Source organism: Eucyclogobius newberryi, unplaced genomic scaffold (genome assembly GCF_026437365.1).
Source record: "Eucyclogobius newberryi isolate DKJ021-1_F unplaced genomic scaffold, fEucNew1.0.hap1 SCAF_8, whole genome shotgun sequence".
In the NCBI taxonomy this organism is placed as follows: Eukaryota; Metazoa; Chordata; class Actinopteri; order Gobiiformes; family Gobiidae; genus Eucyclogobius; species Eucyclogobius newberryi.
In genome coordinates, this window is record NW_027316500.1 from 3,299,748 (window position 1) to 3,324,162 (window position 24,415).

General features: G+C 41.6%; 1 protein-coding gene across 4 annotated transcripts in view; it reads left to right on the forward strand.

Annotated features, from left to right (window-relative positions):
- Positions 1-24,415, forward strand: part of LOC140351606 (echinoderm microtubule-associated protein-like 6) — a 108,832-nt gene that overhangs the window by 43,117 nt on the left and 41,300 nt on the right. For all 4 annotated transcript variants that reach the window (XM_072437498.1, XM_072437501.1, XM_072437499.1 and 1 more), the window contains exons 7-16: positions 5,662-5,735; positions 16,994-17,121; positions 18,004-18,141; positions 18,305-18,446; positions 18,539-18,653; positions 19,404-19,616; positions 20,085-20,252; positions 21,130-21,236; positions 22,900-23,018; positions 23,461-23,647. In XM_072437498.1, coding sequence (XP_072293599.1) covers positions 5,662-5,735; positions 16,994-17,121; positions 18,004-18,141; positions 18,305-18,446; positions 18,539-18,653; positions 19,404-19,616; positions 20,085-20,252; positions 21,130-21,236; positions 22,900-23,018; positions 23,461-23,647 — 1,391 coding nt within the window. The remainder of the gene's footprint in view (positions 1-5,661; positions 5,736-16,993; positions 17,122-18,003; positions 18,142-18,304; positions 18,447-18,538; positions 18,654-19,403; positions 19,617-20,084; positions 20,253-21,129; positions 21,237-22,899; positions 23,019-23,460; positions 23,648-24,415) is intronic.

Here is a 24,415-nt window from a genome sequence, read left to right on the forward strand (position 1 = left end):
TCTTGTATGGTCATGTTAAATGATATCCCTCTGATTACAATTTGAATCCCCCCAGAAATTAGTGGCCTGGGTTTGGAGAAAGTTGTGTACAGGAGCTAAAGTTTCCCAAGCACTGAGAGAAATTGGTTTAATTTGGGGATGACGTCAAAGCTGAGAAAATGTAAGGACAGAGTGATGTGTGACTATATGTTACAACTAATAAAGCAACAATGGTAAATAAAGGAGTCATATTATGCAAAGCCAACTTGTATTTTTGATTGAATCCTGCATGTTTGAATAATCTTGTTTTGTCCTATAACTGAGGCTCGAGTGCTCAGAAAAGTCCTGTTTTTAACCTACCTTCTATCCCCGCCCACATCCCTGTTCTTCAATCGTTTTAAAAGTTAAAACTCTGCAATTAAAACAAAATGGCTAGTTGATTATAAGAAATAATTTTGGTAATTGTAATTGCTATCAGTGTTGGGTAGCGTTACTTTTAAAAGTAACTTGTTACGTTACTGCCCTGGAAAACGAACGTGTTATATTGCTGCACTACTGTGTTATAACATGTTAGAGTACTCTTGCGTTACTAATATTTAACATTATTGTATAACCTTTCCCTTTCCGTTGTTCATTAACGCAAAACAAAACAGAGGTAAAACCTGATGCAAATCCTTAATTGGTTTGGAACTTTCTCCTCTGAACACGAGGCTGCAATTACTGTTTTATAACACTACTGATGCAAAAACACAAAGGGGCGAGCCTGGTGGCTACAAACACAGTGACATAATCATTCAAATATCACATGAACAAGCAAAGTAATTGTGTTTGACCAAGCTTTATTTATCTTTTATATGGACACTTTACCACAATACACTGCCATACAATAAGCATGTGTAGTCCTGTCCTCAAGCAATGAAAAACATCATTAAAACAAAATGAGTGGATTGACATGAGCAGCGACGCACAACATAAGAACGCAATTTTTTTAGGCCTGTAGTTTATTTAAATCAAACTCACCACATCGTTTTTATCCTATATTTACATCTCAGCTACAATATCGTGGTTATAACAAAGGAGGAGTTTTTCAAAACGTGCATCTGAAATTTTATTTCTCTTTGAGCTCTCTTTGAGCTCCAAGCTCTGGGATTGTGGTGAGGAGATGAGACCTAACCAAAACTAATGCATAACTGATTTGCACAAAACTAACCCTCTAAAAAAGTAATTTGAGTACTCTAACGCGTTACCAGCTAGATCGTTATCTGGACTAAACTCTAAAAATGTATAATTTCCTGCATACACAATAACAGGTACACATCCACAAAAGAGTTAAAATTGGCTAAAGAGTAGTGAAAAAAAAAACATTGTATCCATTTTATTCTAGCTTTGGTTTCAAATAAATAATTGAGTTAGCTTGGGTGCACTTTTTTTTTCTTCAATAGCAGATCAAGCTAATATAGTCTTCACATGTAAACATTTGATACACCCTTTCCAGTCCAGATCCTCTGGACCAAATTACATCAATCAAAATTCCAATACATTCAAATACATTGTATTGGATGTGAGTGTACTTAGCAGTTTAGCAGTGACCTAAAGAGCCTTGGAGCTTCTGCAGATCTCAGAGTGTGTGTGTGCGCATGCGCGTGTGTGTGTGCGTGCCAACAACAGCAGAGTACATGTGTCACATTAAGAATACAGTCTTTTGCTTATTTTTTAAATTTTTGTACAGCAAAATTACTCATAACTCAATAACTCATTTTAATTCTTCACAATACCGGGTTGCACAATGAGATAGATTATTTATTAGTTCAATAAAACCACTGTTTTTATTTCTGTAGAGATGTTATGTTTATTATCAGATATGATAATATGGGACAGTTCACTTTACCGTACTTTCCTTGCTATACAACGCTCCTGAATAAAAGCCGCCCACACAATATGTATAACAAAAATAGAAATTGTACATATACGGGCAGCACTTGTCAATAAACCACAGGGGCTCACGTTGTCACATGAGATATTTACACATAAACTAATGGTAGTGATGCCTCTTTTGAGCCGGGGTTCTCGGCAGTCCACTACGCCGCAGGACTAATTAGACTTATTTCTCAGTGAGTTGGATTGTAATAAAACACACAGCATTTTGAAGTTTATCAAACAAAGAACACATCACAGCTGTCCCTATACGGTCCCCTCTGTCCTGTCTGTCCCTGTGGTCCCCTCTGTCCCGTTGGTCCCTACTGTCCCCTCTGTCCGATTACTCTGTGTGAGCTGGTTTACCTGTGTCTGTGTCTTCACATCTGGTTTGTGCTTAGCGAGTGACTCATGGGTCAGATCTGGCCAAGAAAGTTTTATTACAATGCGGCAGATTCTAAACTGCCGACCGCCGTATATTGCATGTTAGCCCTGTGAGTCTTTGGGTTCAGTCGCGTCTAGATTCACTTCCTCTTTAGACTCATTTCCCCGTGAATTTGAGTCTGATTGTAATAAAGCACACAGCATTCTGAAGCTTAAAATATAGAATTCATCCTGACGTCTTTTTCTACAGTGTGTCAAACACTTGCATTTCTATAAATTAGACGCACCGTTGTAATGACCGTAGGGTTCAACGAGTGGGGTAAAGGTAGCGGCTTAGTGTCCAAAAAGTACGGTACTTAAAGGGCCGTATTTTGCTCCAGGACTTATCCTTTAATGGGAGCCTTGGCTAGGGGGGCGGTTCCAGGTTGGGGTTCTGCTACTTTCATTACATTAGCGCTGGTGTAAAGAGGCTGAACTTGGTCGCTGGAGGCTGGATTGGGTTCATGCAATTATTATGGTGATGGCATTTGATCCAATGACTGATAAACGTGGCATTAACACTGCACTCACACACCAGCAGCGACAAACCCGCCTTCTTGAGCCCTGTTCACTCTTGTGTTGTTGCCAGCCCCCTACACAAAGTTATCAAAGGGTGGAAGAGAATAGTAGCGTGTTTTGTGCCTTGACCAATCCTATGCAAGTGTCTATCAAAAGCTGTTCACTGAGTGGCTATAACCTCGGCAATATCGCTGTGAATGTACATTCAACACCGTACTCACACCAGCAGCGACATGAGCAACTTGAGAGACCAACTTCTATTTATTTTAGGCTCGCAGAGGGAGGAGATTAGAGGAAGTGACAAGGATGCAGCAGGATGCAGCAGAGTTGAAGTTAAGTCAACTTTATGCAAATTCAGAGTGATATCGCCAAGGCAAGAGCCACTCGGTGAAGACCTTTTGACAAACATTTATCTGTGCATTAATCGTGCTCCTAATCACCCCCTCCCTTTGATAACTTCCTGTAGAGAGCTGGCGACAACACGATAGCCAACAAGGCCCAGGAAGGTTTGTCGCTTCAGGTGTCAGTGCAGTGTAAATATGACATCAGTTCAATTCTGTTACGTTCCTGCTACTCCCCCCATGAGGGAGGGAGTAGCTTTCAAGTCTCAAGTCGCTCACGTTGCTCTTGGTGTGAGTGCAGTGTCGAAAGCACAACCTGTGTGGGAGCTGTTTGCAATCACGGCCTCATATTCAGGCAAAGAAAGAAGTGAGTGGTTCACTGCGGAGGAGACACTTGTTGTGAAACAGGGAGAAAGAACGTTAAAGTATGATTGTTCAATGGAGTTCTGAATTAAAAATAAACATGTTAACTGTTTTTTAAATTTGTTCCCAAAATTTAAAATATTATATGTATATATATATATATATATATATATATATATATATATATATATATATATATATATATATATATATATATATATATATATATATATATATATAGGGGGCAGACTGGGAAAAAGCCTACGGACATATACACTCTATTCCCCGGGGGTGAACGCGAGCTCTCCTTGGCTCACACTTATTTGGCTCACAGGTGACGTACACATGTGGCGCCAGCACAGTCCCAGTTTACATACTCTAAAGGTACTTTCAAATACAAAGTGGGATTCTCGCAGTGAACCTACCGTCCACTCCGCTGCGGGACTAATTAGACTAATTTCTCAGTGAATATAAGTTGGATTGTTATAAAGCACACAGCGTTTCGAAGTTGAACATACAAAGAACACATCTGAGCTGTCCCTACTGTCCCCTCTGTCCCAACTGTCCTTGATTGCTCTGTGTGAGCTGATTTACCTGTGTCTGTGTCTTCTCAACTGGTTCATCTGCTCCTGAGCTTGTACTTAGCGAGTGTTGTAATATGAGATATTTACACAGAAATATGTTCATACATTCAAAAATGTCATTTAAAAAAGGTTTAAGAAATGGGACGCATACACTGGACAATATGTGCCTTAATCTTTTTTTTCCTCCATCTGCTGACTGTGATGGCTTAGTGTCACCAAAACTTTGTGCGCTTTGTAGCGTGAGTCTGCTGTGTTTCCCTTTGTTGTGCCGGGAGTTGACTGGTTGGGAGCTCTCAGTATAAGTGTTCATTCCATTATGATTCCATCATACGTTGGAGTCACGCTCTTCATAGTTTGACTCATGAACACTTCATAGCACCTTAAATAATTCATACAAATAATTCCTCACTTTGTAGAAAAATATTCAGTTTTCATCTGGACACTGTTTTAGAAAAAACAAGACATTTGCATTGTAACATGAGATATTTACACAGAAATATCTTCCATGATTGTGATGCACATGTTGTCTTTTAACCCGTCAGGTCTGGCCAAGAAAGATTAATTTCACTGCAGCAGGTTCTAAACTGCAAACGTGATGTATCCCTTTTGGACAGTGCTTCCACTGACATCTTCTTCTACAGCGCGTCAAACGCTTGCGCTTCCTGCTAGATTGCCCCCTGGTGGCCGTTTGTCAGTATAAATTAGACGCACCTTCATAATGGCCGCAGGGTTCAAAGCGTGGGAAAAAAGTAGCGGCTTAAAGTCCGAAATATGGTATGGTACATGCTACGAGCTACAGTCAATTAATTGGTTCATAAGCAGCTAACCGGGCTCGCCGCCGCTGGGCTCGCCGCCGCTGGGCTCACCGCCGCCGGGCTCACCACCGCTGGGCTAACCGCCGCCGGGCTCACCGGCTCACCGCCTCCGGGCTCACCGCCGCCGGGCTCACTGCTTGGTGGCTATCTGCTCACCAAGCTTTGCTCACCAAGCTCAGCTCACCGCTCTGAAAACACTGCTGTCCTGCGCTGTGGCTCTAGGTCTAGGAGCATCTGACGATATTAACATGCCTGGTATCCACAATAAACTGAATATCTCTGACACAAACATGCACATTTATTGAATTTTTATAAATCTGCCCGGAAATCAAGGTCTTAAAAATAGGTGCTTCAAATTTAAAACCAAACCCCAATTTTCGTCAAATTTAAGATGATTTAAAACCTTAAATTTCCAATATCAAATTTACGCCTTTTAAGACATTTTAAGAAAACCCTGTACACAAATTCATACATTCTTAGTTCTTTTGAAAAAGTGAGTGTTATGAATAGAGGCATAGGTAGCAGAAGGCTGGAGGAAGGACTAGGAAACGGTGTTCCTAGTTGAATGTCCATTTCAGCCTTATAACTTGTTGAGGCCCTGCCCCACAAGTTGACTCACGCCTCAAGCACTCTCATTGCTTTTTTACTTACTGGCCGCTTGCGGTGTTGTTTTGTCAGTTTTGTCTGGTAATTGTGTTGGTTTTTTGTCTCATTTTCCTGCAGGTCTGTCCATCCGCAGTGTGTGCTGGAGAGCAGACCGGATCCTGGCTGGAACACAAGACAGTGAGATCTTTGAGGTAAATGCTTAAAGAGCCTGAAATACAATCTTAATTGTTGAAGCATTGTGTTATGATTTTATGAAAATGGAATGAGACGCTTAACTTTTATGAAATAAATTACATTCAAGCAACTGTACAAATCGCACAAGTAATAGTTAGGACTGCGACAATTAACCAATTATAACTAGTGACTACTTGACTATAGAAAATAACTAACTGTAGTCGTATGTATTTATATTCAGACTGTGTACATCTGAAAAGATGTTTTCATAACAAAGACAGCTGCATTTTTAAACCAAAATTTACTTTGTAAATATTATATATAGAATCCTTTAGTCACCATATGTCAGCCTTTATATGGTTGATTGTAATGTATAATATAATGTAATGTAATGTATTGTAAATGTATTTAAAGTGTCTCAATGTACAGTCGATCAATCGGTGGGGGGGGAATTGCTGCCCTAATACTAATAATAAATAAAATATAGCCGCAAGCGGCAATGATCGGCCCTCGCCACGCCGCCGCCACGCCACAAGAGGAGGGGGCGCTAACGCGCCCCAATTGTCCTTTTATTACGCTTACTGCTGAATATGTGACGCTGTCACATCTTCTCCCCTTTGTTTTACCATCAAAAAGCAATTTTATTTTGAATTCTTGGCAAAATGTGCGGCTTTGCCGCACAGACACCGTGACTCTTTGAATAAAAATGTGAATAACTTTTGACGGTTCACCCCTGAAGATGAGTCTCACCAAATTTCAGGTTAATAGTAATAATAAACTCCTGGGAGGAGTTTGTGAAAGTCTAAAGTGTAAACATGTTCTGGCGATTTCCCCATTGGAATAACATGGGAGGTTTTGGTCATCGCTACGGCAAAACCATAACAATTATGACATGGGTCTCATTGACTTTTTTGATGGGGATGCCAAAATTGAGTTGTGTGTCAAATTTCATAAAATTTCGCAAAACTAAACATTTAACCTCCATATAAAATCTGTAGGGAGCGCTGTGGTGCCAAATTAATTTATTTCACTTCAAGTATGTTTAACGCAAAGAGTTTAACAACTGATTCTAATTTGACGCAATTCGGACTTTATCTGCGCAAACGGCAGAAATGTTAAATTTGGGAGATTTCTGAAATTCTAGCTAAAGTTTGCGGCTTCGCCGCACAGAGACCGTGACAGGTATCAATGTAATTTGAATAACTTTTGATGTCCCACTCCTCAGTAGCATTTTCACCAAATTTCAGCTTTTTAGAGCCAACGCCCTGGGAGAAGTTCGTAAAAGTACGACGTTTGGAAAAACTCCCGAGTCCTGCTTAGCCATTTTTGAACCAATATGGCCGACATTTGGTTGGGTGGACGGCGTTGCCGTAATAATATTTTTTACTTCTCTTGTCACCATCTACCTCTGCGCCAAATTTCATGATTCTACGATCAGATTTTTTTTGGGTCATTTCCTATCTCTCAATGCATTTTTGGTACATTTGGCGGCGCTGACGCGCCAATTGTCAGTCTTTTTTTTTTTATTTTAGAAAAGGAAATGTAGAGAGGCACGATTTTTAGAGGTGTGGAAATTTTTGTGACTTTTCGTCAATGTTCACTGGGTGAAAAATAGGGGGGTTGGTCCCGAGAAGAAAGAAAGAAAGAAAGAAGAAGAAAGAAAGAATAATATTCCGATGCGAAAACAATGTTTCCCATTTTTCAAATATCATAAACTATACATTTTCGGAAAGCGCTCGCGCTTTCCTACCTCATGGTGTGGGTCCCTGGTCACTGACGGGTACTTTCGTTAATTTTGAGTGGGCTCCGCCCACTTTGTGTTTTTGGCCCTCTATACAGTAATAATGTTAAATTTTTGCATTACATGCTTGTATGCACGGAACATGCAAGAGATGGGGAACGTATTTGTGAGCTACTTACGGCAAATGAGTGCTTTATATGGGCACTTTTGCACGGGCTTCGCCCGTTTACAACGGTAATGTTCCATTTTTCTACTACTAATTAGTATGCACGGGGCGTGCGTGAGTGAAGGAGTGCGTTAGTGAGTGTTTGGAAGTGGGTGGGCGCGCTCGATTTCGTGCGCACTACGTGCGCACTTTCGCAGCCACGCTTCGCACAGCCTTACGAGATTAATAGGCCTCTCGCCAGCTTGTGGCGCTCGGGCCTAATTAACAACAAAAACAACAGCTGTCACTTACTTGTTATGCCACATTATTGTGGTTATTAAGACTTTCTTCCACTTTTCCCCCCATTGCTCTTCATATTTGTAACCTTTCATTTTAAGATTAGATATAATTTTTCCACGCCTGCAAAAAATGCTGATGTATCCAGGAAATCAGGAAATATGACATCTATCTACATATATTGGTTCAAGTTGTTTTTAGTTCCCAATATATCCTTAAGTTTACAACTCCAAAAGACATGCACAAATGCATGAAGCTTTATATTCAGTTTTTTTTAGAAATGCCTAAATCACACCAATAGTTGCCTTAATTAACAGAAAGTTTAGAGAATCAAATAATAGAACGATCTTTTTTCGATAATAAAGAGACAGATTAGAGGTTGATAAATGTTCATAGGAGCGAAGCAAATGGATAACTGTCCCAGAGCATCACCTTAACTTGGACCTCTCGGCTAGGAAAAACCTCTGGGAGAACCACCATGAGGGAGAGATCCTACTCTCACAGACAGGTTTCAGATTGTCCAGGACTTAAGTTCATCCATTTGCAGATAGAGACTGTAGCCCTAGAAACACTCAGGAGGAGAGAGGGTGTATAGAGCATTCATCCAGGCAGACGAGGAGCCGTTCATCTAGTGTAGAGTGAAATAGGCTGTTTGATCAGTGGAACAATCAAAAAAAAAAAAACTACAACTCTCAAAAGAAACAACATTTAATTTAAGCTCAAATCAGGGCGTTGCTGTACTGGTGTGACCCAGAATATGAAGCTCAATGGAAAAATATGTATTCTTATGCTGTGCCCCGGTTCAAACGGTGGGGATTGGAGGAAGGTTAAAATCTTAAACTGGTTGGCTTATGACCACTACAAAAAGGTATGAAACATTTTTCCCAGATTGTAAAAGATATTCACATGAAAAACTTTCATACGTTAAACAAATCCTTTGACTTGGAGAAACAGTTATAAACGGTTTGGTTATAATAACCTTATTTGTAAATACAAATACATACGTTTATCATAACCAAAAAATTAAAGAAAGTAATGACCATGATACCCTCTGACGGATATTTTTCATCAAAGCCTAGAAATCAGAACTTTCAATTAAAATCTAAATTATAGCATTTGTATATAATGAGATGATCCATTCCGTTTTGCAACTTTTAATAAGTCTATGGTTCAAAATACAAACATTTGAGGCACGCAGAGTGAGGTGCTGCCTCATCACCCTGTCATCTGAACGGGAGTCACGGGACGTGCGAACATTCGGATTAATTGAAAACTATTGTTCCATATTGGATTAAAGGGAAAGGGGGTTTAAAATATGGCCGTGGCTGGAGAGCCGCGGCGCGGTCAAATGGCGCACAGTTTCGCGCAGTTTCAGGGACCGCGGCATTTCCCTTATAGCCCGTTATAGCCTCATGGCTAACTTTAACCCTAACCTTAACCTTAACCTTAACCCTAACCTTAACCTGGCGCGGTCTAAAACGGCGCTAAAACGCGGTCAAATGGCGCAGCAGTTTCAGGAGCCGCGGCGCGCGGCCGGCACAAAAATAACATGGCAGTTTCGGCCGCGTGCCGCGGCTCTGCAGACACTCCCTTAAAATATATCCCAGATGACAAATATTAACACTTATTATATTTTATAAGAGCATGTCGGTGTAATCCCTCATTCGTCCAGGAGTGTTCCATTGTAGAAGAAGATTCAGTTGTAGTCATCTGGAAAAAAGGAAACGTTTCGACTCTCATCCAAGAGTCATTCTCAATCTGCGAATTTAGACCGGGAACTCAGATATTTATCCTATTCTGTGGTAAGCCCTGCCCACCAGGGCCCTCCTGATGAAAAAAGTTGTTGACCGAAACGACACCTCTTTGTTTTATAAGAACGTTTTTTTTCTCCAAAGATTGACAGGTAAGGCACTGCCTCCCCTGCCTCCCCTGAATGTACGTCACTGTGTACATCCCAGTGGAGGACCACAAAATCACAGTTGGAAAAAAGTGTCACATTTTTTAAACACCATGTAAAAGTGCCAATTATTTTCAGGGAAACGATAACTGTTGGGGAAACTGTGGCAGTCATTATAAAAAGTTTTGGGACTGTACTGTTGCTCAAAACCAGAATTTGGTTTAGTGCCATTGTCAATGAACAGGATTCAAAAACTAGGATTCAAAAACTTTGGCTTTGTTGTATGTTGCACCTTAAAGGTGCCATAACATGCTTTTTAAGTGTATAATTGATAATAATAAGGGTTGTGCAACACCCTTAACATAATAGTTAAGAAATATCACCCAGACCTTGGACCCCCTCACCAACCCGGAAATGCAAACGACTTGGTTTGATATTTGCCCTCACCCTTGCAAAGAGCGATCTGGCTCCCCCGCCCAACCCGTGACGTAGTCTCAGAGCGCGTGTGTGCCCCGCCCACCCATGACGTAGTGTGTCCCCCACAGCTGTTAGCTCCGCGGTGCGCCGCTCCTGCCGCGCAAGTGAGTGAGAAACGATAGAACTTCAGATCAACACTACTTTGAGACTAAATAAATCTGGTGTTTATTCTACAGCGTGCTCAGAACATATATATCTATAGATCTATATATATATATATATATATATATATATATATATATATATATATATATATATATAAAGTCTTATGTCCATCGCGCTCTTATTTCCTGGTTTTTCGGTATCGGATAGAACTTCTCTCTGTTTATTGTCCCGGTTGCTGCATCAACTGCCACATAAACCTTCACCATTGTGATAATAGTAAAGAGTGCGATATCATTAATGAAGTTTTGGGCCTCTTTGAGCCGTGTTTCGTCGTAAATCGAAGCAGAAAAACTCCGGGCTTGTAGGGAGACACGAGCAGCGCGGAGCCGGGGGGAAAGGGGCGGCATGTGGGAGGGGGAGGCGGGTGGAGAAGGGGGAGGGGGGGGAAGGGGGGATGATGACGCGTGCCTGTGGTTATGACGCGGTCTTGTAGCCACCCCCCGACAGTTTGGAGATTCGAGGAAAGGAGATAGTCTGTAATATAGCTAAACACTGCGGGAATCAATCAAAAAAACACTCTGGGTACATATATGAAGCACAAATAGCAATGTAAGAAGGTTAAAAGCTCTGAAAAGTCGATTTTTCATGTTATGGGACCTTTAAAGATGGGCTGCAAAGTTAATTGTAATTGTGCTTTCAAGTCGTCGTCGGCCGTTAGTATCCAAATCTTAATATATTCAGATAGTATTGATAAAAAAATTAACACTTTTTTTAAAATTACGCTCTTTTGCTGCTGCCGTCTTTTTGCCTTCACATAACCCGGGAGATAGCTAGCCAACATGGATGATATTTACACTGAAGTGGACAGCGTTAGCAACGAAAATACGAGTGAATCCTCGTCAAGTGAGAGGATTTCAACGGATGACGAACAGCATCCAGTTGAAGAACAGGTCCAGCAACTGCTGCCTCATATATTTGAGCCTGACACCTCGTGGGACTATGAAAATGGAGCGACGGAGAATGATGATGAGGAAACGAGAATGAGATGGCGACTGGACATCGACAGACTTTCTGAATGGTGCATGTTGAATTGGAATGTTTCCCATGAAATTATTATGTGCTTTTCCAAAGCAATGTTGGTAGAGCCTTTTGTGTGTTATTTCTCACACAAATCGAATCAATATTTTATTGTATTACCTCAACTTATTGAAACATTGTTGGGGATATTTTGTGCAACCCAAAATGTTACAGTGGCGTGTGGTATCCATGCGCCAACATGAGAGTGAACAGGGCTCAGGAAGGCAGGTTTGTCGCTGCTGGTGTGAGTGTGGTGAAAAAGTTTACATACAAGTCATTGATGAAACTAGAATGAGTAATAATAGAGCAATACAATCAAACATGAGCCTCGGTTTGATAAAGTGAGCCTAAAGCAAAACTGCTGATAACAATATTGTAACAGAATATGCAATAGAAAGACTTCTCATTCATTTTCAATAGTTAGTTCTCCAAACAAGACTGTCTGCACCCACAAATGCCCATTTTCAGCACCAGTAGCAGATCTCAAAACATCTAGCCATGTTGCGGCACTCAAACCTGGCTTTGACTTGCCCTGCTGGGACCCGCACTGCAGTTTTAAGGTCACTAAATGTCCGAACAAACTTTTTCTTTCAGCCCTGTATTGTTGACTTTTGCCTGACGGAGGCCCAGTTGCCGAAACGTTGCACCTTCTCACATACATTTTAATTGCAAGTAAGACAGTGTGCGGGATTTCTTTCCCTATTACAGTTAGCGTCACGTACGCCTTTTTCCTACGCACCTGGCACAGAATCTGATGTGCGGAGCACCGTCTTGATATCAGCCCTGTATTGTTAAATTGACTTCCGATTTGGCAACAAAAGGGGAATTTCTTGCTTCAAATTGCAGGATGTTTTAATTCAGATCACTAACTTCAACCCTGCGGACATGGCATCTGAAGCAGATTTAGAAAAGGGGGAATATTGAAAACAACATCCGGGGATTTAACCGTTCCCTGTCTGCTACATACTTTGAATTGGAACAGTTCTTGGTCCACCACAGATTTTTTGTTTCACAAGCACACAAGTACAGAACACACAAGAATGCATATTGACAAAGAGCTTAATTCTAGTTAGTTCTTAATAAGAACCTGTGGATGGGTTGGATAGCAAAGTCAAGGGTAGACAGTATTGTACATCATAATTTGACATTGATTACATAAGTATAACATTTCCACAACCACCAAGAGAAGACGCAGGTTTTATGCCAAAGCAACCCTCTCCATTTATCCAGGCTGGGGACTGGCACAAAGGGAACACACAGCGCCCGGTGCTTGTGCAGGTCTAAAGAGTGCAGGGGTGAAGAGTGAGTAGTGAATCAGAGCACATGCAAAGAGAAATACAAACCTGAAAATCCAATGGATCAGTCATCAACAGCTCCGTACCAGTGCAGAAGGCCATCTTTGGTCTGACATCAGGGCTGAGGAGTATCTTTCAGTACCCACTGCGCAAGTCTAACAAGGAGAACCAGGAGGAGCCAGACACAAAGTCCAGGGACTCGTCAATACGTGGTAGCGAGTACAAGTCTTTCTTTGTGGATTATAGACCGCGTGATGCATAAGTGGATGCGTCTTGATTTGGCGTACATCCCCAGTGTCAATTTTGTTCTGTACCTGGTGTGTCAGGCCAACTTCTTCTGAAAGGGCAAAAATGTCTTTTCTACAATCATAGCATAATGCATCCTACTGACCAGATTCTAGAGTAGCAGCATTACATTTGCGTATTTCCCTCACAGCTACCATACTGTCCACTTCCTCCAGTGCATATAGCTGGTCTGGAGCTGGGGGCGAATTATCCATGGCAAGGTGGAAGGTGGTAGCATTGTTGAAGACTGACTGGTGATCTCTCTTGCAATCTCTGCTGCTCTGGAGGCCACTTGACATGGACCTGGGACCACCAGGGCACACCATTACAACTGAGGAACCCCCGGGAAAAGAGTGTTCATGCCAAGGTCTAACACATAGTGAGCAGCACATAAAAAATCCAGACCAAAATAAATGGGTCCTGTACTGCAACATCCCCCACCTTAAAGTCCACAGACATTTCTCATCTATATGCCCACTAACCCCCTACAAAGCATGGGAATAAGCTCATCAGTCACAGGCCGTAGCTTTACAACTGTAGGTTTCAGCAATGTCCCAGATGGCACCACATCAGGTCTCATCAGCGTTGCGGTGGAGCCTTGGCCTATGCATGTACCCCCTGGGTAAGGAAAAAAACCCACCTCCCTCAATGATTCAGCGACGACAACATCCTATTCTGGGCGGAGTGGAGCCCCGCTGGAATCTGTAGGCCCTGTCCACTTTGGACACAGCAGCGGAAGTCTGTGTGGTCCCATTTACAGACCCCAGGGAGTTTCCCTGGCCACAAGCATTCTGGGGGCACTGTACACTGATGTTGCCAGCCTGACCACACATCCAACATACAGCATCCAATTTTCATCTGACCGCGGGGAACCTGCAGATCTGCAAGCAGAACAACAGCACCTTCCTTGATGTCGTCCACAGGGAATGTCCATTTACTTCTGGTCTGGAAGTTAGGGAGGTAGTTCCGGATGCTTGCAGACCAGAAATGATCGGCCAGGACTTGTGAATGTCTCCAGCTTCGTCGTCTATATGCATTTCATTTTCAGGGTAAACTACTGGGGTAAGAAAATATCAGGCCACCCCATCAGAAGGTAGTTAGGAGTCATGGGGTACACATGCTCTCAATCTCGACCAGGACTGTCCTGAGCACTTCTTCTTTGACACTTTGTGAAGCTATGGTAGGCAGTTTTGATGAAAATATCTCTCTTTCCCACACGCCCCCAAAGTGTGGTGCTGCTGGTGGGTTGAATCTGAAACTGACCTGCTGCTTGGCTAGTTGTTCTTGGAGGTCAGGAGACATTTCAGTGAAGGTTTCTCTTAGTTCTCACTCATTGCGCCAGGCAATGAATCGCCTGAAAGCCAGCTGAAAGGAGTCTATATCGATTGAAGACAGGAGGTCTATATGGACAGCCCTTGTGGTGAGGCACTTAAACAAGATACCCCAAAAAAGTCAGGCTACAGGGAGATCAGCCATTTGTAGGGAAGCAGTTTTAGCTCTCAATCTTCTTCAATCAAGGCAGCCATATTTTTCTTCTTTGGGATTTTATCTCTTTGTATTGGCTGGAAGAGATATTTCTCAGCTGTTTTGTATGCCTCAGCAGGGTTTTTAATTCTGTCACTTCAGACACTACCAAAATAAGTGAAACTCCTCACTCACTTCACAACACCAAACAGGCACAACAGACTAAACAACAACAGGACAGGTTGGCAGGTTTTACCTTAATCTGAGCTGTATTGATTGTAGTAGAACGTGGGACTGTCGCAGAGTGAGTTTGTTTCAGGTGTGCACTGGTGTTGCGGGGTTTCTCGGGCTAGTTTAAATAGGGCTGTTGTTTGGGGGCGTGTCTTGCCTCACTTTTTCAAACTGTGCAAAACATGATCTGTGAGCGTTCTGCCCGCTATTTTTCTGTCAATCCCACATCTCTCATAACGTGATGTGGACGTGGAGGCTCCAATTTCAAGACTTTTGTGGCGCTGCCTGGATTTAGACAAGTGCGGTGTGTCTCGAGTATATCCAGCCAAAATATATCACGTGATCAACGCGCAGGACATGCACGCGCCTAGATTACATTTTTCATTTTCTTGTACTTCAACACCAGTGTGTCTTTTGACACGGGATTTAAATGCATCAAGTGACTTTGAGTTTGTGTCGCTAAGAAATATCGGATTCCAGCTTATTCTTAAGTAGATTGTACAGGATAAACACTGCATGGTATCGTACTTGACGTAAAGGAAAGACTAAAAAGGCACAAGACAGTTTATTGTACGTGCATCCCTCATGGATCTATTAAAATATCATCACTGGCAGTAATATGTAGGTAAACAGTTGATCTTGAAAATGGAGCCTCCACTTCTACTGAAGGTTATAAGAGATTGACAGAAAAACAGCGGGCGGAACTATCACAGATCACGTTTTGTCCAGTTTGAAAAAGATGGGCAAGACACGCCCCCAAACCACAGCCCTAGTTAAATTAGCCCAAGACAACCCGTAACACCAGCCCCTGTGATATCGCGAGATCAAGGCGAGTCCAAATGCATGATAGGAAATGCAGTGCAGTCTGTTTTGTCTAAATGAGACAGAAAATACCCAGGATGTTGTACAATACAAGCAACATAAAAAATATATGATCTTGATGTGCTGAAAGTAATTTTCACTCAAGATCAAGACCAAGTTTAAACTCAATTATTGTTTTTTGCTCTGGTATAGTGTTAGTCAGTGTGTGGTGTGTGAAGTAGACAAGAGCATTGACAACCTTTTATTTCATTATATTCAGAATCAGAACCCAGCGAAAGATGTTGATTCAATGTTGATTTATGGTCAGATTGGTTATTTTTGGTTGAGGGGTAAAAGTCAACGTTAATTCAACTTGGAATTATCAATCAAAAGTTGTTAAATCACCATCTATTCAACATCATATTTTAGTATGATTAAACGCTGTTTCAATACATTGAACCTTGGACTTGGATCCTGCAGGTGCAAAAAGAGCAAGAATCTTGAGTTGTCACATAACCTAAAATGTTAAAATCTGAACAGTTCAGCCTCAGAAGCTCAGTGGCACACAAAGGTCATCTCAGAGAGCAGTGACAGGGGTTTCTTGCCATTGTCAATTACATCATTCACAATCTAGGAAATTGCTTTTGCATTAGGGTGCAACATACAACAATGAATAGTAATAGTAGCAAAATATATCAAAAAGGGCATTCATAAAATTTAGAAATTACAAAGTGACAAGTATTAAGTGTTCATGAGTCCAATTGCAGAGAGAAATAAACTGTTCTTGTAGAGGGAGGTTCTGGTCTGGATGGACCGTGGCCTCCTGCCTGAGGGGAGTGGCCTCCTGCCAGAGGGGAGTGGCTCAAATAGTCCGTGTCCAGGGTGATCCAAAATGCACGTCCCAGAGCCCTGGACTTCTGATCCAGCCTCTGCTCAGGACTTTAATAATCTGTCGGTCCTTTGATAGTTCATGGCTGAGATTCCCCTTGTCAAACTCCCCCAGGATAATAAACAAGGAGTCCGGGAAGGTGCGCTCCACACTCCCGATTCTGGTATTATATTTATGCATATTATGTATTCATATTCAGAGCCACAATTCAAAGAAATGCAAGATCCAGCTTTTCCCCATGACGTTGCATGATCTTTCTGTTCTCTGGCTCGTGGAGCATTCAAGTTGACTAGGCTGCTTCTCCACCCCTCGGCTTCAGCCGCCGGCTCTTACCAACAATCCAGCCGGAGATTTCGGCTCCGTAAACAAGTCTTTTAAATTGGAACAGTGCTTGGTCCACTGCGGATGACGTTTCACAAGCACATGAAAACACAAGAATGCATATTAAGAAAAAGATTAAAAGCTGATTAAAATTTATTTAGAATAATTATGTCTCCTTAAAGTGCATTTTAATAGTGATGATAAACAAATGTGTACTTCTGGGACTGAAGCTGTCTTTTCTTGTGCACAGGTGATGGTGCGAGACCGGGACAAGCCTCTGCTGCTGATGCAGGGCCACAGTGAGGGAGAACTCTGGGCGCTGGACGTTCACCCCAAGAAACCCCTGTGTGTGACGGGCAGTGATGACCGCTCTGTCCGGTCAGTGCCACACACATGAAGGATACAAGATTGCAGACACTATTATATAATGACTTGCTTTACTGTGTCTCGATGGCACACATTTGTGTCTCCTTGTGTGCGCGGAGATGAATCCACAGGGACCAATTATGTCTGAAAACACATTGAAGTGGAGGAGTCAACAACAAGCAGAATAATGAGCGTTTGTTGCCATCAGCTTTCTGCACTTTGAATAGGCCACAGAAACTATATAATGATTGGTTTAGACACTTTGCCTTGCTGTTTTAAGTGAAGGAGATTGGCTCTTGTCTGACTCTAACTACCGGTAACTGCAGATTTATCAAAACATTTTAAAAAAATCACATTTAAATTGCATAAAGGATGGTGTCATTGCAGTATACTTGCTCCCTGGCTTATCTATCTAACTCTTTATATTCACAGATTTGTTGCAATTGTTGTTTTGGACATATGCAACATTTTATGTGTAATATTATTGTCTATAATTAAAACTATTAAATTGACTTAAAAAGGATAGAAATGTCTGGTGTTTAAGCAATAAATTGAAACCCAGATCCATACATTTTTATTTATATGTCCCAAATATGGGCAATTATCACAAAGAAAATTAATTATTTTTACATGAAAACGTCTGTGATGAAAAACTTACAGAAACATTTTCAAATGTATATCTCTAAGTTAAATGTGCTTCCCTATTCACAGAAAAATCACTTTTTGATGGAAGTCAAAACATCTTGATTTTTAAAACGTTGTCCCGACGACTACCTTTGAAACTTTTTCCACTAAACACCGACAGTGTCTCGTCTTACAATGAAAAGTGAATTGAAATGCAAAGTGAATACTGTCGATATGGTATTGAGCTGTGTTTGTTCCCTGTGTGTTCAGACTATGGAGCCTGGTGGACCACGCCCTGATCGCTCGCTGTAACATGGAGGAGGCAGTGCGCAGTGTGGCCTTCAGTGTGGACGGGGCTCAGCTGGCCCTGGGCATGAAGGACGGCTCCTTCACTGTGCTGCGAGTCAGGTAACACACAAAGAGAACTAATACTAATACGAAACTATTTTGAAAATACACTTTTGGAATTTTGCTCAGATTTGAAGGTTGCGTTTTAGAATCCTGATTCAGATCCAAGTACACAATTTAGATATGGTATAGCAACAGTATATAACTGTCTGCTGCTCCGCAGGGACATGACAGAGGTGGTGCACATTAAAGATCGGAAAGAGGTGATCCATGAGATGAAGTTCTCTCCTGATGGTTCCTACCTGTCTGTGGGCTCCAATGACGGCCTGGTGGACATCTATGCAGTGCCTCAGAGATACAAGAAGGTCAGTCTGCTGAGCTGAACTGACCTGCGATGACATTCTTCTAGAGTGGGCGTGTAATCTGTTCTACAGGTTTGGGATTTTGTTCTGTGCAGGTGGGAGAGTGCAGTAAGTCCAGCAGCTTCATCACTCACCTGGACTGGTCTTTGGATGGGAAAGTGCTGCAGACTAATGATGGAGCAGGAGAGCGACTCTTCTACAGAATGCCCTGTAAGAAAAGCATTAGAGCAATACAAGCTACAAGAGGTACATTGTCATATTTAATGGAAAGGACAAATGGAATGGGCGAGTACCTTGATGTAGTACAACTCTGAATTCCTTGAAGATAGAGAAGCGGTGTATAGGAAATGCAACCCACAAGTAGGTCTGTAATGATTAATCGACTTATCGTAACTAGTCAGCCAGAAAATAATCAAAGTCTCTGGACGATAGGGAAAGACCTTTTATAACAAAGACATCGGCATTATTAAATATAAATGTCAAAAAAGAATAAAAGATTTCTGCAATACTTTATTCATAAGTATTCTCTATCTAACCTTCAGTCACCATATTATTTCAACCTTGAATTGGTTGATAAGGTATTTAAAAATTCTCAATGTACAATATATGATTGTTATATATTATTGTTCAACCAGTTGACGAATCAAATTATTCGTTGCTTAGTTGCAATACTACTCCTAAGTACACACCTCTGAGTAAAAGGAATAATACTGATTGGTTTGGTCATAAAAGCCTATTCACAAGTCTGCTTCAGAAAAGTGTTCCTGATGAAGCTCAATGTTTTCACACAAAATCTGACACAATCAAAATTGCTACGAGACGCCTGCAGGGGAGATTCAAATCTGCATGTTCCATGCTTTTAGAAAACTTGACAATAACTGGCTGTTCTGCAGAAAACTTGCTCAGCTAATCTGGACAGATCTATCGGGCAGCTCACTGTGGTGTATCGCTTGTTTGCAGTGGGTAAACCAGCACTGAGCAGGGAGGAGGTGAAGGGCCTGCGCTGGGCCTCATGGAGCGGGGTCCTGGGGCCTGAGGTCAGTGGGATTTGGCCTAAGTACTCAGACACAACAGAGGTGAATGCGGTGGATGCTAACCATTCTGCCGCTGTGCTGGTATCCGGGGACGATCTGGGACTGGTCAAGCTCTACAAGTTTCCATGTCACAGGAAAGGTGAGTGTGTTGAGTTTTCATTTACAGAGTAGATTTGTTTTGGACAGAGAGCTACATAGTTGTTCAAAGACACAATTATTACAAACACTCAACAATATTGTAATCAAATGGCCCATTATAAGCTCAATAACAAGGTTCCAATGGTACGGTGCATACCTAAACGCACCTTACTGAATAATTCTCTGTAATGTTCACCAGTGTGTGACCCTCCACTTTGTATGTTTCAATATGCACTTTGCCTTTGGAGAAAACTGATTTTATTGTATTAGTGACAATGTCCATTATACTTAAGTGCATTAACCATAATATATGTACCATTATCCAACATCACCACAAAATCCTGACATAATCAATAACACTTTTATCTGCCCTTATCTCAGTTAAACAACACCGACACTAGGTCGTGATGTCATCTGAAAAAAGTAACTACAGTCTGCAATATGTTCTTTTTTGTGTTATATCTTTAAGGAGCCAAGTTCAAGAAGTACAACGGTCACTCTGCCCATGTGACCAATGTGCGCTGGTCACACGACCTCCAGTGGGTGCTGACCACAGGCGGGGCTGACCACGCCCTCTTCCAATGGAGGTTCCACCCAGAGTCCGTCATGAACGGAGGACTAGACATCAACGTACAAGGTACAAGAGACACTGAGGCCTGCTCTGTTACGCTGCTACACTGTTACAAACTGTTACGTTCTTACACTGATACACTGTTACACTGTTACAAACTATTACGTTCTTACACTGATACACTGTTACACACTGTTACACTGTTACAAACTGTTACGTTCTTACACTGATACACTGTTACACTGTTACAAACTATTACGTTCTTGTAAATCCATTTTTTATTACTCTTACCTGTGGACGGGTCGTGGAAGCAGCTGTCGGAGCAGGGAGTCAGACAGCCCTTTCCATGCTATAAATCAATAAGACAATTCTGTGGTGTCTATATCAGAAAAAAAACATTACATTAAAGTGAGAGGTTTAGAAAGTGAACTTGTGAACTCTGTTGGTTTTGCTATTTTGTGTACATGGTGTGCAAAATGATGTTTTATAATATCTATTTCAAAATTAGTCTACATACATTCCATCTGAATATATTTAAATTATGTATTAGACTAATTAGTTTTCCTCTTCAAAACTGTGATCGTTTGCTTGATTTGTTAGATTTGTTCATTTGTTTCTTAATCTCGCTCTGGTGTAAACATTTGAAGAACACTTCCTCACTTCTTCTCTCCTGTCTGTGTGGCGTCCTGGTCATTATTCAGTCTGCAGTAAAGGCCATCTCGCTGTGCTTTTAGAATGTGGAGTGGATTCACAGCAGAGCATTGTGAGGCTCCCAAGATTTGAATGTCACGCTACAATAGAAAATAATCGATTGACTCGCTTAAAAAATATAAATGCCTAACGTTTGGCATGTTTAGTATTGTGTGTTTTTTATTTTTTTATTTACCGTTTGTGATATCATAAAAATTTACATTGAATGCTTGTTTTGCTTGTGTTTCCCCAGACAATCACGGAGACTCCAACAGCGAGGAGTCTGACAGCGATGTGTCCGACGTCCCAGAACTGGACTCTGACATCGAGCAGGAGACTCAGATCAACTACGACCGACAGGTACCACACAAGCTCGTCACAGCTACACACAGTCCTTGTACATGCTATTTACTTTCACCCACGTTTTGGAGTAAAAATGTTACTTATAAGGCATGTTAAGCTTCAATGCAGCAGGGGAAATCTGGCAGGAGCAGTGGGGGACTCTTAGAATGAGCTAGTTAGGAGAACCCTAGCTGTATGATAGGCTTATTGTGCTTTTTTGGAGAACTCTACCCATAGGAAACACACCAAATCACAAGGAGATCAAACAACATTCTCTCAGAAAAGCCCAACAACTATGCAGTTACTTTTAAATATTATAATCATATTACATACTGCAAAATTGTATTTTTATTTTATTTATTCTCTTCACCTTCATCTTCATCAGGGCACCTCAATTTATTTATTTAAGATTAGACTATAAGGGGGCCCCCATAGTCAATACAATAAATAGCAAATATAGATATATTAGTTGAGATATATAACATATTAAACACGTGGATTTGTGAAAATGGAAGTTGTCCAACTAAGCCCGCGGGCAAACCCAAGGGGAATATGTGTAATATACTGTATATATAAAGCAAAAATCCAAAGAAAGTACCCCAAAATCCTGTGAAACTTTCTTGCGCTCTGCTTCCCCTGGACCCTGTCGATTCAATGTCTCGCTTTCAGGAACAGTAATGTCAGGAGCTTTCCAGGATGCTCTTGGGCACCACCACATTATGAGCCTTTCCTCTGCTTTGGAGACAGCAGTGCCAGGTGTTCAGCATCTGTGCGTCAGGAAAGTACTACAGACTGTAGCACTCCAGCAGTGTGTGGTTGTGGTGTGTGTTTATCAAATAAATACAGATCTACAATAAGTGTAGTTGTCTTTCTCAGTATTATGCTTTTGTTACCTCACATTGCCCTCTGTTCTGTTCAGTTTGTGTGTAGACATAATAAAACCTGCTGTAAAAAGTACATTTAAAGGCTTTATTGGCAGCTGCCTGTGAGTTTATCAGCCTCCTGTGTTCTTCCCATCAGCCACTGCAGAACAGCTCTCTGTCACCATGGTAACACTGAAAACATACCTCCTGTTCCCTTATCTCCAACTGCGACCTCATTACGTCATTTATTTTTTGTTTCGACCTTTTTTCTGCTATTTTTTTCACAGAAATAATTCTACTACACATAACCCCATATTCATTTGTATCTTTTCGATATCTCCTAAAAATGTTAAATTCATACAACATGGAACTGCAATTTACAGAAGCAGTGCCTCTAAGGACTGATCCAGCAACGCTTCATGAATCTTCACTTTATTAAATGCAGACCAGAGGAGGAAAGGAGAGAGGGAAGAGAAGAGATAAGGGAGAGAGAAGGAGAGAGAAGGGAAAGACTAGAATAAGAGGAAGACAGGCTGAGTTCTGCCAGCTTCAGCCTCCTGTTAAACTCTCTCTCTCTCTCTCTCTGTCTGTCTGTCTGTCTGTCTCTCTCTCTCTCTCTCCCTCTCTCTCTCTCTCTCTCTCTCTCTCACTCTCTGTGTCTCTTTCTCTTTCTTCCTATCTCTTTCTCAGATGAATTCTTTTCATCAGAAATGAGCTTGAGCTGGAGGTCTGTGTGCTGCTGAGGGCAGAATAACGGAGAAAGGATTCAGGGAACAGTGAATGCCCTTCTAGCCTTTCTGGTGTACTTTGTTGTCCAGGTGTACAAGGAGGACCTGCCCCAGCTGAAGCAGCAGAGCAGGGAGAAGAAGCAGCAGGTGGGCTCTCTGAAGAGGCAGAGAGGGCCCGAGCAGAGCCTGCAGCTGCAGTTTGTCCACGGGTAACTCACTTCACACTCACTTCACACTCAACCAGGAAAACTACATTTTTTCACCTGTCAGCATATTAGACTTCTTCTTTTGCCTCATACCATCATGCTCTAAGTCTGATCCATCATAACCACAGCAGAATGAATACATGAGTAACACGGTTCTGCACCCCGAACCCAAACCTGACCTGGCCCAACAATACAGGTTGTCTGCCTCTTAACGAATTATGATTAAATGTTTTTCTTTGATTTCTTTGCCTCATTGTTTTCTTGCAGAGCTTTGCTAAAACTAACTTTATATGGCAAAATATAAACAACGAAAGTACTTTCTCCATTGTTGCTCCAGCTGTGCAGAGCTTAGCTAGCTTGTAGGGAGAGATAAAGGACACTTCAACTCTGCTTTCTACAGTTTACTTGATTTGCTTCTTTTTGATGTTGCTTTCTGTTTCCATAGTTACCGTGGTTACGACTGCCGAAACAACCTGTTCTACACTCAGAGCGGGGAGGTGCTGTACCACGTGGCGGCGGTGGGTGTGGTGTACAACCGGCAGCTCCACAGCCAGCGATTCTACCTGGGCCACGACGACGACATCCTGAGCCTCAGCATCCACCCGGTCAAGGACTACGCTGCCACGGGACAGGTACACAAACATATATTCATTATTCAGGCTTTAAACACCACTGGAAACATTAGCGGTATCTAATGGCAACTAATGTCCATGACACAATTATTCAGTCAGTCCAAAAAACATTTGTAAAACTGTAAAATTTGACTACATATGTTGAGAGCGTTGTGATTGAAATTTCAGAAATATTTTGTACATTAAATCTTGTGTTTATTCTCATTTGTTACCACATTGCTAATTATCCTCTATAGAGCTTTCAAATTCTTAATATATGTAATTTTTTTGTGGAAGTCTATGGGACAAAGTCTGTGGGACAAAAACTGGTCAAAGGTGATGCTGGCGAGGGCTTAAAAACACTGAATGAACAACCACAAGATGACTCGACAATTTGTGAACATAAACATTTGTGTCTTATTTCCACTGCCCATTGTAAAAATAGTGTGTTGTTCAATATTCGGAGTGTTGCTAACATTGTTAAGCATCAGCGTTTAGCAACAGTTTGATCTGGTAAAGCACGAGACGCTCAAAACCTGTAGTACAATCAGGATACTCAAGTACATGTAAATGAGCACATTAATTACAGTGCTACAACAAGTGTGCTTCATGTCACTGAGCTGGAGGGCACTACTAATAATGAACTGTGCGTGAGAGCTTTTCTCACGCTTTTTATGCTTTGCTTTTGTTATGATTAAAAATACAATGAAATTGCATCAGTAAAACTCAGACGCTACAATCCTGCTTCTGACAACACGTACTGCTTCTGTGTCCATGGGCAGGAAAAGT